Source organism: Contarinia nasturtii, unplaced genomic scaffold, assembly GCF_009176525.2.
Source record: "Contarinia nasturtii isolate CC-2019 unplaced genomic scaffold, AAFC_CNas_1.1 Cnas_scaffold_2864, whole genome shotgun sequence".
NCBI classification, from domain to species: Eukaryota; Metazoa; Arthropoda; class Insecta; order Diptera; family Cecidomyiidae; genus Contarinia; species Contarinia nasturtii.
The window spans coordinates 115791-129873 of NW_022200181.1; the positions used below are offsets into that span (position 1 = coordinate 115791).

The following is a 14083-nucleotide window of genomic DNA, read 5'->3' on the forward strand; positions in this document are numbered from 1 at the left end:
GATAAATATGGACGTCCAAATGAAAATACACCAGCCGAATGGCTTACAAAACTATTGATATCAAATAAAAAACCTCTATCAAGGTGAAGAACGAGTGACGAAACCAAAATCTGAAACACAAAATTTCTGATATCAATTTTGTGACGAAAATAGTTGGTAGATATATTTTCTGTGTACTGTGAATATAAACTTAATATACATTTGTATATTCGAAACGTTGCAGAAATTCTCTCCTTTTTACTTTGAGTTCATGCTGATGCAATGAAGCAACGTTCCGAAATTACAAATGTATATTAAGTTTATATTCACAGTACACAGAAAATATATCTACCAACTATTTTCGTCACAAAATTGATATCAGAAATTTTGTGTTTCAGATTTTGGTTTCGTCACTCGTTCTTCACCTTGATAGAGGTTTTTTACGTAGGCGACTATTTAAGTTTCTTCAATATGTATGTTTTAGTATTGCCCGATGCAAACCATTGTCATATTCGTTAAGTTTAACATTAAGACACAAACGAAGAAGAACCACACAAAAGAGAATACACAAAACGATATTTTGTATGAAAATTAGATGGACAAATATAATTTTAGACGGATTGTCAACTAGTTTCGAATTTTAGATGTCATCTAGTTTTCATTGAATAGTTTTTTGTGTGTATGTTTTCAATTTCATCTATTTTGTTTTAAATATTTTTCAATTCTCAGTTTCTTGACTGTAGATAAATTTACTTCTAAATCAATTAAATTAGTATCACTGTTTGGTATTTTTTTCGTATAATAATCATTGAAAGTATATATATTTTGTATAATCGCTCCTTCTAATTGGTATATCAAAAAATGGCGTAGCTCGTGTATAATGCGCTGAATCGTAATAATTCAAACACTTTGATATATGAACCGACTTCAAGTCTCCATGAATAATTTTTATGATGAAAGACACTTGCGCCACCTCTCATCTCTCCTCAAGCGTTATCATTTGTAGGAACAGCAATCTTTAGTCATATTTCGAAAGTCTGTAACTGTTCCAGTCCATTTTCCTTACCACATAAAGTAAAAATTGTTTTTGTATTGACTCTATTCTTTTAGGACATGTGGATTCCATATTTCCGATCCATATTCGATAATTGGTAATACAAATGTATAATAAAGGCGTTTAATTGTCCATGGGTCGAAAAAATCCTTGCTGTTGAAATTTAACCAAGCCAATCTTGATTTGGCCTTAGCCGTGACATGCTCAATGTGTGATTTGAAATTCATTTACACATCATTTTGTACGGCTCCTCTGTTGTAGTTGAATTCATGTTGCAGTGAGCCCCAATGATAAGATATTATTTCTGTTTTGTTGACATTTAATTTTAATAAATTGCGTCCATAATAATCCGATACATGATGAAAGACATTTTGAAGAGTAATGCAGTCATCTGTTGAGGTTATACATTTAGAAAGTTTTGTATCATCTGCGAATGACAGTATGCATGAATTGGTCACAACGAAAGGTAGATTAATTACAAACATGATGAACAAACTAGCGCCAATGGGATATCCTTGTCCCAGAAGTAACTTCGATTGGGTTGGATTTGATATCTGCAATCTTTACACTTTGTCTGCATCCAGACAAGTAAGTTCCCATTTAATCCCATGAGGTCAAGCTTTTGAATATGTAATTTTAAGTTAACCGAGTCAAAAGCCTTTGTAATGTCCAAATAGATTGCATCTGTTTGATGTCCCCTTCCCATGCTGATAATCGTTTTTGATGTAAATTCCACTAAATTTGTTATCGTTTACCTGTTTTTGATGAATCTATGCTGACTTTCGTGGACGATGTTCTTCAGATGTAGATTGAGATGGTCTGTGACGATCGAATCGAGAATTTTTGACACAATGAAATGTAAGGCGACGTTAATTTTGAAATTATATAGACAAATACAATTCTAGATTTCATGTCATCTAGTTTTCCTTGGATATTTTTTTCTGTGTATTGAAATGTGTGCTCAAATGCACTCCTCGTATGGCTTAAGTTCTAAGTTTCACGTTTCAGTAACAGATGGAAAAACACGACTTATTTTGCGACTTTGTGAACATATTTGACTTATGGTCAAGATATTGTTGTAAGAATGAAAGTGAGTCAGGATGTGAAACGTAAAACCTTAATTTTCTTTATTTCATTTTTTTCAATTGGTTTCGCTTTGTTTAAATATAAAAACTTAAATTTGAAAAACAATGAACAGTCAACAAAAGCACGTCTTAACTTCTACTGATATAAAACGACTAAAAAATATTCTAACATTTGTTACTTAAACGATTTCTAAATAAAAATTAACCAAAACCAAATCATGTTTAACTGTTTACAACGGACGTTGTGAAAGTATTAAATTGTTTCGATAGTGTTTGTATGACGTTTATCTTTGAAATATTTTGGATGTGCAATTGCCAAACGGAGTTTATCGAAGAAGCGTTCTTCACCCCAATGCAAATTGATGTTTGCAGTTAAATATGCTCTTATTTCCGATTGAAAATGTTTGATACGTCCTATGTCTCCCTTTGTTATTATGACGACACGCGAACGTTTTTCATTCAAGGCGTTTTGATGAGCAACACGAAATCCCATCAATCCCCAAACATCAATGTCTGTAAATAAAAACTGACATAAATACCACAAGTAGATGGGTGAAAACTCTTTTGAAAATTTACCCGAGTGTTGACCCTTTGTTTCACGTTGCTTTAGCTTATCAAAATATTCAATGGAGTTAGGTGATAAAATTACAATAGTTTGACGTGATTTTTCCACACATTTTGCGATCTAAATTGAGAAGAAAAAATGACCAAACGAACGAACATGATTATTGTTTTCAAGTTTTAATGATTGACTGAACGTTCGTTGCAATGAGCGCTAATATCGTCGAAAAAACTCGCCGATTTCTGTTACTAGTGGTGTTTTAATACAGCTCGTGTAAACGTACAAAGGAACACACTGACTCCGATTCTGTGTATGCGTATGTATTACAAATTCTGCACTCAGTCGTCAATCGTAGCTGCTTGTGCAAAATTTACAATACATACGCATACACAGGATCGGAGTCTGTGTGTTCTTTTGTATTAGTTCGTCTGTAATACAGCCATAGCCGTATAGTTCGTTCGGGCTGTGTCAAAGCAACAGTAGTAACAAAAATCGGTATCTTTTTTAACAGATGTCGTATTCGTAGAATCGATAAAATTAATTTGTATGGGGAATATACGATACTAGTTCCCATCGGTTCGTTGTATTTGATTTTCATTTAATACCTGATCTGGCACGATGTCACCGCCTTGCATTTCTCGCACTAACAAGCAGATTTTCAACGATTTTGGCCCGATATTCTCCAATTGTGGCATCACATCATTGGCGACAAATTTTTCATCTAACGTTGCATACCATATGAAAGCGTCGTATTCTTTGTTGCAATCGACATTTGATTGTTTGCCAAAAAACCATGTTGCATTTTTCGAAAATAGCCAAACCATCATCTCTTGTTGTTTCATGTAAAAAAATGTTGTGCACAACGAAGTCAATGCAACCAATATAATTAGGATTATCAATATTGGTGTCTTATCGATCGGGCACAGTTGCTTTGCATCGATCATGTTCAACTCCTTATCATTTTCACAGATGAAGTCGTTGACGTTCATAATTTTTGCGAATTGATTTTTAATGGACTTCATTGTCTTATATGCAATACAATCACAAATCCATGGATTCTCTCCAAATGAAATATTTTGAAGGTTGTTCATGTGACTGAGCTTATCTAATGCCTCCAAACTAATCCGTTTTAATTTATTGCCCGATAAATCTAGCACCATTAAATTATTCGGCAAATTTTCAGCGTTAACATTTTCCATAAAATTGTTCTTAGCGTAAATGTGATTTACATAGTTTTTGTCGGTTACATTGCCCATTTCCAATAAGGTAATATTATTATTCTCGATGTACAGTTCAATAAGTGGCAATTTTAATCCCAAATAATGGCGAACGCTTTGTATGTCAGGAATTTTTGTTAAATTTGCATTCGAACAATTGTAAACAGCTGCTGTATTGACGGGACGTACATAACATGAGCATCGATTAGGGCAATTGGTATAAGGCAACGAACAAGTAAATTCGGTCAATTGAATATTTTCAAGCGGTTTCTCTGCGAATTGCTGTGGCGTAGAACATTTCAAATGATTTGTGATGAATTTAATGCGATTTTTTTGTAAACTCAACGATTGATTACGCAACGCTGTGGCAAAATGAATGAGCAAACAATCACATTGCAATGGATTATTGTTTAAAATCCATTCGACTTGTGATTCATTTTCAATAAGTGTAAAATCATGATGTACATTCAATGCTTTGATATTGTTACGTGACACATTTATACGAATTGGATTGGTCCAATTGTTGAAAATAAATCGAAAATCAAGCAGTTCGATCTTGTTGTTGCTTACATCTAATTTACTTAGTGCAAGATTCGATGTATGCCAATCATGTAAGAATGTAGTCATTGAATTGTTTCGCATGTTCAACTCTTCCAATTGATCTAAAGTTTGAAACGGTGATGCTCTCTCAACATCCCACGTTTCGCCGAAATTTTTAAAGTTCAACATATTATTTTGCAGGTGTAATAATCTCAAGTCGGTGCCATCCAATGCAGTCATATGTATGGTGTGTAAATTATTATTATCCAAATACAGAAATTGCAAATGCTCTAATTCAGATATCAATGACCTGTGTGAAGAGAAAAAGTAATAAAAAAAACACGCTTTTTGAATTATCTCGACGATTCCATGCGCTATTGAACAGAATTATCCTTTCTATTTTAACGTATTCTTAAAGCGAAAACAGTTGAGAAAAAAAATGTCCAATACCTTGATATGTTACTGAGACGATTGTACGATAGATGCAATACGACCAGACGTTTGTTTTCGTTGAAAATGTCATTATGAAGTGTTTGCAATTCGTTGTGTGCCAAATTCAGTTCAATTAGGTTCACTTGATGTTTGAAGAATGTCAAAGGGATTTTGGTCAATCTATTGTGTTCCAACGACAGTTTTTTCAGGTTTGATGTTTTCAAAAACGAACCGCTTGGCAAAGCCCTTAAATCACAATTGTCAAACTGAATAGCATCAAAATGTTGCAATTGGTCTAACAAAAGATGTGTTCGTGACGATGTATGTAATTCATTTAAATAATTGCAATTTAATTCAATACATTTCACACTAAAACAAAATACCATTATAAGGTATAATAAAAACGCTTTCCAACGATACAAATCAAACATGCTGAAGTCACTCTATTTCGATGTACAACTAAAAAAAAAGTAAAGCCGTACACACCGTTTGATGTTTGCACCGGTTACAAGAAAAAAATGGATTACAAAAAAAAACTTCTGTTCAATGTGTGCACTTGCAAACAATGCATATTCGCAGAGCAGATGGCGTTCAACTGTCAAAAATAATATTTAAAACAAATAAATTGCTACAACTGAGATCTTATTAATCAACTTAGTTCACTTGGCATTTATTTTTCTTAGCTTGATTTATTTCTTAACAATAACAGATATCGAATGGTGTTATTTAATTTAGTTTGAATATTTGCTGATTCGATCACCAATTCCACGGCTTGGTTAAATTTTTCCTGGGCCATTTGTAAGCTACGCGGAACGAGTACACCAAACCAACGAATTGCATCGATGAAACCATTCTCCTTGTCCACCGTGTGTACACTGAGCTCAAATTTATTATCAATTTCATCTTCTGTTCTGGTTACTGTTTTCAGGGCATTGAATTCGTTACTGTTTTCGGTGGGCAACTGTGATTTGGACACAGTTTGTGGTCCTTGAATGTACCGTGATTTAGCCAAAAGCAATTGTCCAGCGTTAGTTGTTGTCTCGATATTCATTTTACACAAAACTGATTGCTCAACGAGATCCAATAAATTGATCAATAGTTTATCTTGTAGTTCTTTTTCCAGTTTGGACATTTTTCTTCTTTAAATTTATATTTTGTTTTTCTTTCAAATATTTCGAAATGTTTCGGATCGAATTCTTTCTCTTGTCAGGTGATTTGTTTTTAGTATTTGACACATTGAGTGCTGCCCTCTTTAGTAGCTGAATTGCATTTTCTGATTACAAATGACAGGTTAAACTCAAATTTTCGTAAATATACCAAACAAGAGGTTAACTATTCATTAGCTGTGGCAAGCTGATTCAGAATGTTTTACTAATGTAAATTCGCTTAACCTAACATAATATTAAAAATGTACAATGTAACCTAGTCTTTATGAAATGCTTTTAAATCGACATTGAGATCAACTTTGCGTAACAGATCTTTGGCTTTATTCAATGACGCCGGACCATGTGAATTGTCTTTTGCCATTTCAAACAGATCATTCATATATTTGTCGATATTTTCAATGTTTGCCCCGTTTGGTTCGCCGGGAATCGAGAGATTTCGTAGTTGTGTTGCCAATCGTTGACGTAATGTATTCAAATAGGTTTCAAGTTTTTCGTTTTGTTTTTGAAATTCCGTAATTTCATCGTTCGTTTTATCAATACCGGTTCGAACATTTTCCACATGTTTTTCCAATACGGCATTCTGTTGTTCATAGTCGGTGTTCATTTTGCGAATTTTTTTCAATTCGGTTTCCATTTGACGATTGTGTTCGAGAAATTTGTCGGTGAAAATTGGAATTGAACCGAAAATCGGTGTACCGTTACCGTCGATTTGAGGCGGTGTAGGCGGTGGAGTGTTCATCAATGAAATTGATGATGTAGCCGGCTGTGGCTCAGTCTTCTTCAAGACATTCTGGGCTTTTGATTTTTGTGATGACTCCGAATCAATGTCATTTGCTTGATTTTCACTCGTTGATGCCGTGGTTTTTTTCTTCTTTTTCTTTGGACTCTCGTCAACTGTTGACACAGATGTATCGGCATCTTTTGCAGCTTTTGATGACTTTTTCTTACCCTTTGAAGGTGATGCACTTTCTCGTTCGGCTTTTCTCTACAAAAAAAAAACCGTAAACATTGAGAATTTTGCTTTGGAAAATTAAATCAATCTCTTACCATTTTCTTGTTGTAAGCTTTCATTTCCAATTTGTATCTACATTGAAAATAATCATTTAATATTAGTGAATGATGAAAAGTAGACATTGGTTTTGTTGTGTGTACCTGATTTTATCTTGTTTGGCCGCATCCAAATATGGTTGTTTCTTGTCATCACTCAGCGTCATCCATTCTTCGCCGATTTTCTTGGTCACTTCTAAATGATGCATATCAGGAGACTCTTTACGCAACTCTTCTCGACGAACGTTCATATATCGCACATATCCTACATTTACATCGATGAACAGTTATTAACAGATATTCAAACAAATGACTAATAATGACTAATACATACCAACTTTTGGATATTCCGGCTTGTTTGGATCTTTTTTTACTTTGGATGATTTCTTTTTTTTGGCCGACTTTTTATTGGTGCTGGCACCGCTTGTGTTGTGGCCATCACTAGATTCAATGGATCCGGACTTATTCAACACAACAGTTGATGATGTATCCATCTCCTCGGTGGACTTGCCGGCAGTCGCATCAGTATCTTTCTGTGCTGGACTCATATTCGATTATTTGTTGTATCAGACTTACCTGTTTTTTTTTTTTTTTAATTTACAAAGTGACTGTGTTTGACATAGAATTCTTCGCAACGACTTGATTACTTTGGCTCACAAAAGTGTAATACAAAATGAAAAACCAAGACATTTGTTTATATATGCTCTTATTGTTTGCTATGATGTTTGCATCTATACATCTGTCAAAGTGATTCAGCAGCATCAATCAGCAATACATTTGTGCTGAATTCAGTATATTGTTTAATACACACATCGGATAGCACTACAACATGTTGGCATTTTGTTTGTTTCTTTTTTTTCGTTTATTTATTCTCGTGTATTTATTCGGTAAAGGGTATTTGTTTTTTGTAAATGTCCGTAAATGTTATATTATACAAATACACAATACCAAATGACTGTCATTATGTTACATATCTGAATGTTATAGAAAACAAAAAATGGTTTACAATCTGGTCGAATACTCTATAAACCGTTTTACGATTTAAATGTTTAATTAATAATCAAAAGCATACTGTCATGCTAATGGTGATTTTGTGCGGATCTTTAGTTCACACGTTCCTCATGCTACACGTGAATATCAAAGAGTTTAGCCACTTCATTAAGGTCCTCATATTTTTTATCTTGACTGAGCACAGCTCGTGCTGTGTTAATGCGATTAAATACATTCCATAGTACGATTCCAACGATTTTTTCATCTCTCATATAAAATACAACTCCTTTTGAAAAGTCATCTTTACTATTGTTGGCTGAGTCGGCAGCCTGAACTGATGGTGTCACGGTTGATTTTGAATCTTCGGCATTTCCTGCTGATGTTTCGGGTGATTTTTTCACAAAAACACTAACTGTGGGTAGTGTTGAATCAATAATTCCAAGTGCCTCATAACCGACTTGAGGTCCCAGATCGGACCAAAACATACTCTGATGTTTGTATGGTTTATCTACACGTGTAAAAGAATAAAAATTTAAGAATATTTTTATGAGATGATAAATAACATTTACTTACGTTCTCCGGCCATATTTTCTCCAGCCAATCGACCACTCACTACGGCATGATCATGATGTTCAACTCTTCGACGACCAAGTCGTTGATCATAGAAGCAGGCAGCATCACCGGCCTTATTTTAATTAAAAAAAAAAATGAAAGAAATTAAATATTATCGTGAATATTACCATTCAATTCTTACCACATAAAGATTATTTCTAGCTGCGAGTTCGGCATTCACCAAATAACCGCCATGTGTAGTCTCAATTTCCAAACCAGATTCTTCGCCTAGAGTTGTATTTGGCTCAGATCCTACAGCAACCACAACATGATCACAAGCAATCGTTTGCCCATTTTTGAGAGTCAATTTCACTTCGTTGTTTACCAGATCAACCTTTTCAACTTCAGTGTTTGGAATGACATCAACACCTTCTTCACGTACACGTTCCGTTGTCCATTCACTTAAAAATTCCGGCAAAACTTTGCCCATGTTACCTTTTTCATGGAACACTTGATGCACTTTCAGATTTTTATTTTCACCTATAAAACGATTATATTTTTGTAGTCTTTGTAAATCGAATGATCACAAAAACTTACCGTATTTGGCCAATGCACAAGCCAATTCACTGCCAAGAAAACCACCACCAATAATTGCCACTGATTTTGATTGATCAACATATTTCTTCAGGCTACCATAGTCTTCGATGGTTTTAAAGAGAGAAATGCGTTCTTTTATTTTTGATGGAGCACTTTCGAAAACGGGCAAATTCTTGGGTGATGAACCAGTTGCAATCAAGCACTTGCCATATTTAATTTCGGTGCCATCGGTCAGTATAGCAATGCGATTTTCAACATCAATCTTTTTAACTGTATAACCACGTACAATGGCAACACCACCATTGTCTAATTCCATTAACTTTGTTGGATGTGTATAAAAATCATTTGGCTCATAATAGAGACTTCGCTCGATTCCATTCCATTGCTTGAATTTCAATGGTTCTGTATCACCTTGATTGCCGTTGTTTGGTTTTGTTTTGCCAGATTTTCCATCTTTCATGCCATTCAAAGCTTCATCAGCTAACCATAGCTCTTTTTTATGATAAATAATAATAATGTAATAAAATTGTAATTAAAAAATTTGTGTGACCACCAATCAAATTTTCTACCTTTCGAAAGTGGTGGTCGCATATAAGGTGTTTCAATTTCATCCGACAATACTATAATTTTTGCCTTTGGATCCATGCCTAGGGTTAATCACAAAGAAAAGAATGGAAATAATGGAAATTAATCAATATTATTTTTAATTTATGTGTTGGATCCAATTATAATTATAGTTAAAATTGTTATCAACACTATAATTAAAAAAAATAATTATAATTAAAAACAATTTAACAACACTATAATTATAATTGGATCATTAAAACAATTTTAATATAATTGGATCCATGCTCTTAATTGCCCGAAACGCTGCAAAACTGGCTGTGCCACCACCTTTATGTTTTGTGAGAGAAAAGAATTAAGTCAAATTAATCTTGTTTCAAACAAATTTACTTTTCTCTATTTCTTACCGATCAACAAATATGGAACATCTTTCGGAATTTCGGCGGCGGTCAATGGAACTTTTGCTATGGGAACGAAATGGTGTTTTACTTCAGTTTTTTTTTTTTTGTTCAAAGTGTAAACTCACGTTTTTTGGGAGGAGATGACTTTTGTAGGGTCTCTTGAGGTTTATCTGTTTTCTCTTCCTTGGAATTATTCAAAATGTATGCTCCGCCACCAATCATAATTGCGGCCGCGGCACCAATCCAAAGATATTGGTTCGCTGATGATGAGGATGGTGATGACGGAGGCTGCGAAGCATTCTGCTTGCTTGATGACTGGAATTGTCGACCTATTACCATTGATGGTATAGTCTGTTTTGGTTGTACTTCAACATTATTTGTGATGTCTGGCTTACTTGATAGCTAGATAATTTGAAAAAATTAATTTATTTTTTAGTTTTTTTTTTCAATTTTGTAAAAAAATATCAACTGAAATTATGGCACATCTATTTGAGAAAATATATAAAAAGTGCCAATACTTTATGATAATAAGATCTACTCATACAAAACGTGAACTATTGAAAAATGTTCAGATCAGACATAAAAAATCTTAAAAGCATAAAACAAACCAACTGAAAAAAATACACAAAATTAATCGAATAAAAAATGAAAAAATATCATCTTTTGAAAAAAAATTGAAAATTGTGAAAAAGCTAGAAAAACATGGTTAATTTTACTAATGCTTCGATTCGTTTTTCAGTTTCCGTTTTTCCACTCGGGACAGTTTTGGTAGCTTCTTTATTTTGTGTATTCCTTTCGGGTAGTTTACATGCTAGTAGTGGCGCATTTTCAACTTTGTTAGAGGTGGTGGCTTTTTCAGCCGTTTTGTCAAGAGTGGCAACTGGTTTGCTATTCGTTTTAGTTTTGGATTGAGATTTTTTTATTTCATCCGTTGAAAATGGAAAAATAGTAAGTGCTGGTTCATCGGCCAGTTTTTTGGCTTTATGTCCATTTTTATTTACCAGTCCATTGTTTTTCCCGCTTTTTCTACCACTGTTCACACTTGCGAAAAATCTCAACTGAGAACCTAAGTAAAGTGTTCAGAAAAAATATATTACAACTCAATAGAGGTCATAAAATTGTCTTTTGTAAAACATTGTTTCGAATGATGGTTAAATACATACTCGATTGAATGTTGGGCATAAACCGTCTACACGGCAGCAATGATAAACGTAATAAACTCATCTTCCCCTTTGAAAGTCTCCCTTATTGTTTAATTCTGTGCAAAATAGTAGATGGAAAGAAAACGCAAATTAAAACACCATATATTGTAAAAAATGATGCTAATGTTGATGAGATAAAATCAATAATGATCGAAAACACTGCAATCGTAATCCTAACCTAAATACACTTGATTTGACGAAGATATAATCTTGAATCCAATTTTTTTGATAACAACACCATCAAGAAGTATTGAATTTTCTCGTGATCACAGTAAACCGTGAAAAATGTATCAAATTTTATTGCAAACCAATGTAATAATACCGTAAAAAGTGATTGTTTTGAATGAGAAGTCTACATGCATGGAAGGGAACAGCAATTTTATTCGTGTGTTTTGTTTTGGAACTGACATTTCCATTCATTAAAATGTCACTCATACATAAGCGCGCAGTATCTGATAACAATGTATTTTGACAGTTTTTTAAACCGGTTTTTTGTGCATTTTATTTGCTTTTGATTTTTAAACATTTATTTTCGTGTGTGATTGGTATATTTTATCTGTAAAAAATCGATTTTCAATATTTTAATTGAATTAAAAAAAAAACGGTGTAAATTTGTATTTCCGCACATGCTCATTTCATTTTCAAAACAAAGCCTCTTTGGGCGAACTGTCAAATAGAGCCCAAACATCAACGTATGCTACTTGTGTCATCGCCTAAAAAATTAGTATTATACTCTACAGAGTGGCAGAGGGCGAAAAGTGTTCATTTCAACAATTGTCGATTATTCTTTATCCGGGAACGATCAAAGAGATGAATACTAAAAATATCATATTACTAACTTAATATTATTTTAGGGTTTATTGTAAATATAGATTTTTTCCAAAGACAACATTCTAATTTTCAATAATCAGTATTTGAACGTATATAAATTACACACAAAAACAATTACCATGGATCTCCATTTACCAGTCGATGCAAATAAAGTGAGTTCATTCGATTTATTTAGCAATTATTTCGAAATTAAATTTCATCATCATTTCACTGTGTGTATTTAAACAGAGCTTTGATGAATTGACGCCTGAAGAAAAGCTGAGGTAAGCAAAATGAAATGTTTTGAAACCATTTGCAACCAGTTGTGCAAATAACGTTGGATAATTTTTTGATTTTAATTTTAACAATAGGCTTGAACATCAACGAATGCATGAAAAACATAAAGGGCACGATGCCATGCACGCTGAAATGATTATCATTTTATTTGTGACATTGATTTTAGCACAGGTTGCATTGGTCGAATGGAAGAAACGTCATTACAGATCATATTCGGTATGTCACAATTGAATTTTATTATGTTTATAATCGTTGACGGTATTTTAAATGTTTCATTTCATTTGGAAATAGTTCATAACTTTATTGGGTTTATGGATAATACCAGTGTGTGTTTGTATAAAGAATCAATGGTGGCGTTTCATATTTTTCTGGTTGCTGTTTTCGTGTATAACTATCCTGGTTGTGCGCAAGGCCATGACTAGACCAGTAGCTGGAACGACTCCACGGTAAAGCAAAACAACCAATGTACCTCCGATTGGCTAGCTAAATGGACTAACATGTCTAATGTGATTTAACTATTTATTTCAGGCTGGTTTACAAATGGTTCTACTTCATCTATAAATTGAGCTACGCTCTTGGAATCATCGGTTACATAGTAATGATGCTAACATTCGTCGGATTTAATTTTATATTTAATCAACCACCGACAACTTGGTAATATATTTTTTTTTTTCAATTATGACCATAACTATCAATTTCTTATTGTTTTTGTTCATTTGTTTCTCATTGATAACCAACTAGGATGGACGTTGGATTTATGTGTGTATACTATGGCTTATATTTTGGAGTATTGGGGCGTGATATTAGTGAAATCTGTGCGGATAAAATGGCAGCCAATATTGGAGTATGTGAAATAATTCAAAATTTTTTATCCAATAATATGTTTAATGGAAATGTCATTTTCAGTATTATACTCCGCAAGGAATGCCAATCCGTAGTTTGGAGCAAAATGTGTGTGCAGTTTGTGGAAATGATTTACTAGTTAGCGAAAAAGAGGATGGTGTTATTGAAGATACATATAAATTATCGTGTCATCATGTGTTCCATGAGTTTTGTATACGAGGCTGGTGTATCATTGGAAAGAAGCAAACGTGCCCATATTGCAAGGAAAAGGTTGATTTAAAGCGTTTATTCTCAAATCCATGGGAGAAGCCACATGTAAATTCATTCAAGATTAATTCAATTGATTTACAAATCCATTCTAACCAATTCACATTTATTAGGTCTTATATGGGCAACTGCTTGACTGGATTCGCTGGCTTGTGGCATGGCAACCGGTAATTTTGGTTCTCGTTCAAGGAATCAACTGGATTTTGGGCTTAGAATAAGACTTTTGAAACCAGTTCAAAGTTCATAGAACAATTTTCAAGAATTCATATGTAAATCATATGCCAGTCATAGATTGTTTTCGATCGAAATTTTCATGTGTTTTATTTTGTTGTTTGTAACAAAACTCTTCTGTCTTTAATTTAGTACAAAAAAAATGAATAAAGTGAATGAGCCCATAGTATGTTTTTCTACAATATATTGAATAAAATATCTCGTTGTATGGATAAATTACCATTCTATCCAATATCGATATTCATTC

At 33.5% G+C, this 14083-nt stretch overlaps 7 protein-coding genes across 8 annotated transcripts in view; 2 read left to right on the plus strand and 5 right to left on the minus strand.

Moving 5' to 3' along the window:
• The window catches only part of LOC116349492 (probable NADH dehydrogenase), a 13591-nt gene extending 11496 nt beyond the window's left edge, over window positions 1-2095 (minus strand). Inside the window, exon 1 of the mRNA XM_031780969.1 lies at window positions 1789-2095. The gene's annotated coding sequence lies outside the window, so the exon portion shown is untranslated. The remainder of the gene's footprint in view (window positions 1-1788) is intronic.
• Window positions 1-2218, plus strand: part of LOC116349494 (acylpyruvase FAHD1, mitochondrial) — a 16301-nt gene extending 14083 nt beyond the window's left edge. The window contains exon 5 of the mRNA XM_031780973.1: window positions 2182-2218. The gene's annotated coding sequence lies outside the window, so the exon portion shown is untranslated. The remainder of the gene's footprint in view (window positions 1-2181) is intronic.
• On the minus strand, window positions 2192-5365 carry LOC116349489 (protein toll-like). Its single transcript, XM_031780964.1, has 4 exons — window positions 4888-5365; window positions 3286-4747; window positions 2695-2803; window positions 2192-2631 (listed from the first exon to the last, which is right to left on the minus strand). Exons 1-4 carry the CDS (start codon window positions 5298-5300, stop codon window positions 2372-2374), a joined length of 2244 nt encoding a protein of 747 aa, XP_031636824.1. The 5' UTR covers window positions 5301-5365; the 3' UTR covers window positions 2192-2371.
• A 144-nt stretch (window positions 5366-5509) lies between these two features.
• On the minus strand, window positions 5510-6195 carry LOC116349495 (coiled-coil domain-containing protein 115). The gene has a single exon (XM_031780974.1). It carries the CDS (start codon window positions 5999-6001, stop codon window positions 5549-5551), a length of 453 nt encoding a protein of 150 aa, XP_031636834.1. The 5' UTR covers window positions 6002-6195; the 3' UTR covers window positions 5510-5548.
• A 2-nt stretch (window positions 6196-6197) lies between these two features.
• Window positions 6198-7817, minus strand: LOC116349493 (high mobility group protein 20A). Its single transcript, XM_031780971.1, has 4 exons — window positions 7417-7817; window positions 7188-7347; window positions 7083-7119; window positions 6198-7020 (listed from the first exon to the last, which is right to left on the minus strand). The coding sequence occupies exons 1-4, from the start codon at window positions 7628-7630 to the stop codon at window positions 6292-6294; spliced, it is 1140 nt and encodes a 379-aa protein (XP_031636831.1). The 5' UTR covers window positions 7631-7817; the 3' UTR covers window positions 6198-6291.
• A 103-nt stretch (window positions 7818-7920) lies between these two features.
• On the minus strand, window positions 7921-11828 carry LOC116349490 (apoptosis-inducing factor 1, mitochondrial-like). Of its 2 annotated transcripts, none has more exons than XM_031780966.1 (11): window positions 11711-11828; window positions 11350-11444; window positions 11188-11252; window positions 10312-10588; window positions 10193-10249; window positions 10074-10115; window positions 9791-9868; window positions 9222-9713; window positions 8827-9164; window positions 8646-8757; window positions 7921-8580 (listed from the first exon to the last, which is right to left on the minus strand). In XM_031780966.1, the coding sequence occupies exons 2-11, from the start codon at window positions 11408-11410 to the stop codon at window positions 8207-8209; spliced, it is 1896 nt and encodes a 631-aa protein (XP_031636826.1). In that variant the 5' UTR covers window positions 11411-11444; window positions 11711-11828; the 3' UTR covers window positions 7921-8206. The 2 variants fall into 2 exon arrangements, with proteins under 2 accessions (XP_031636826.1, XP_031636825.1); XM_031780965.1 differs by having other exon boundaries at window positions 11567-11783.
• A 278-nt stretch (window positions 11829-12106) lies between these two features.
• Window positions 12107-14018, plus strand: LOC116349452 (RING finger protein 121). Its single transcript, XM_031780873.1, has 8 exons — window positions 12107-12371; window positions 12448-12482; window positions 12570-12711; window positions 12787-12941; window positions 13024-13149; window positions 13237-13339; window positions 13402-13653; window positions 13719-14018. Exons 1-8 carry the CDS (start codon window positions 12339-12341, stop codon window positions 13821-13823), a joined length of 951 nt encoding a protein of 316 aa, XP_031636733.1. The 5' UTR covers window positions 12107-12338; the 3' UTR covers window positions 13824-14018.
• Window positions 14019-14083: the final 65 nt, after the last annotated feature.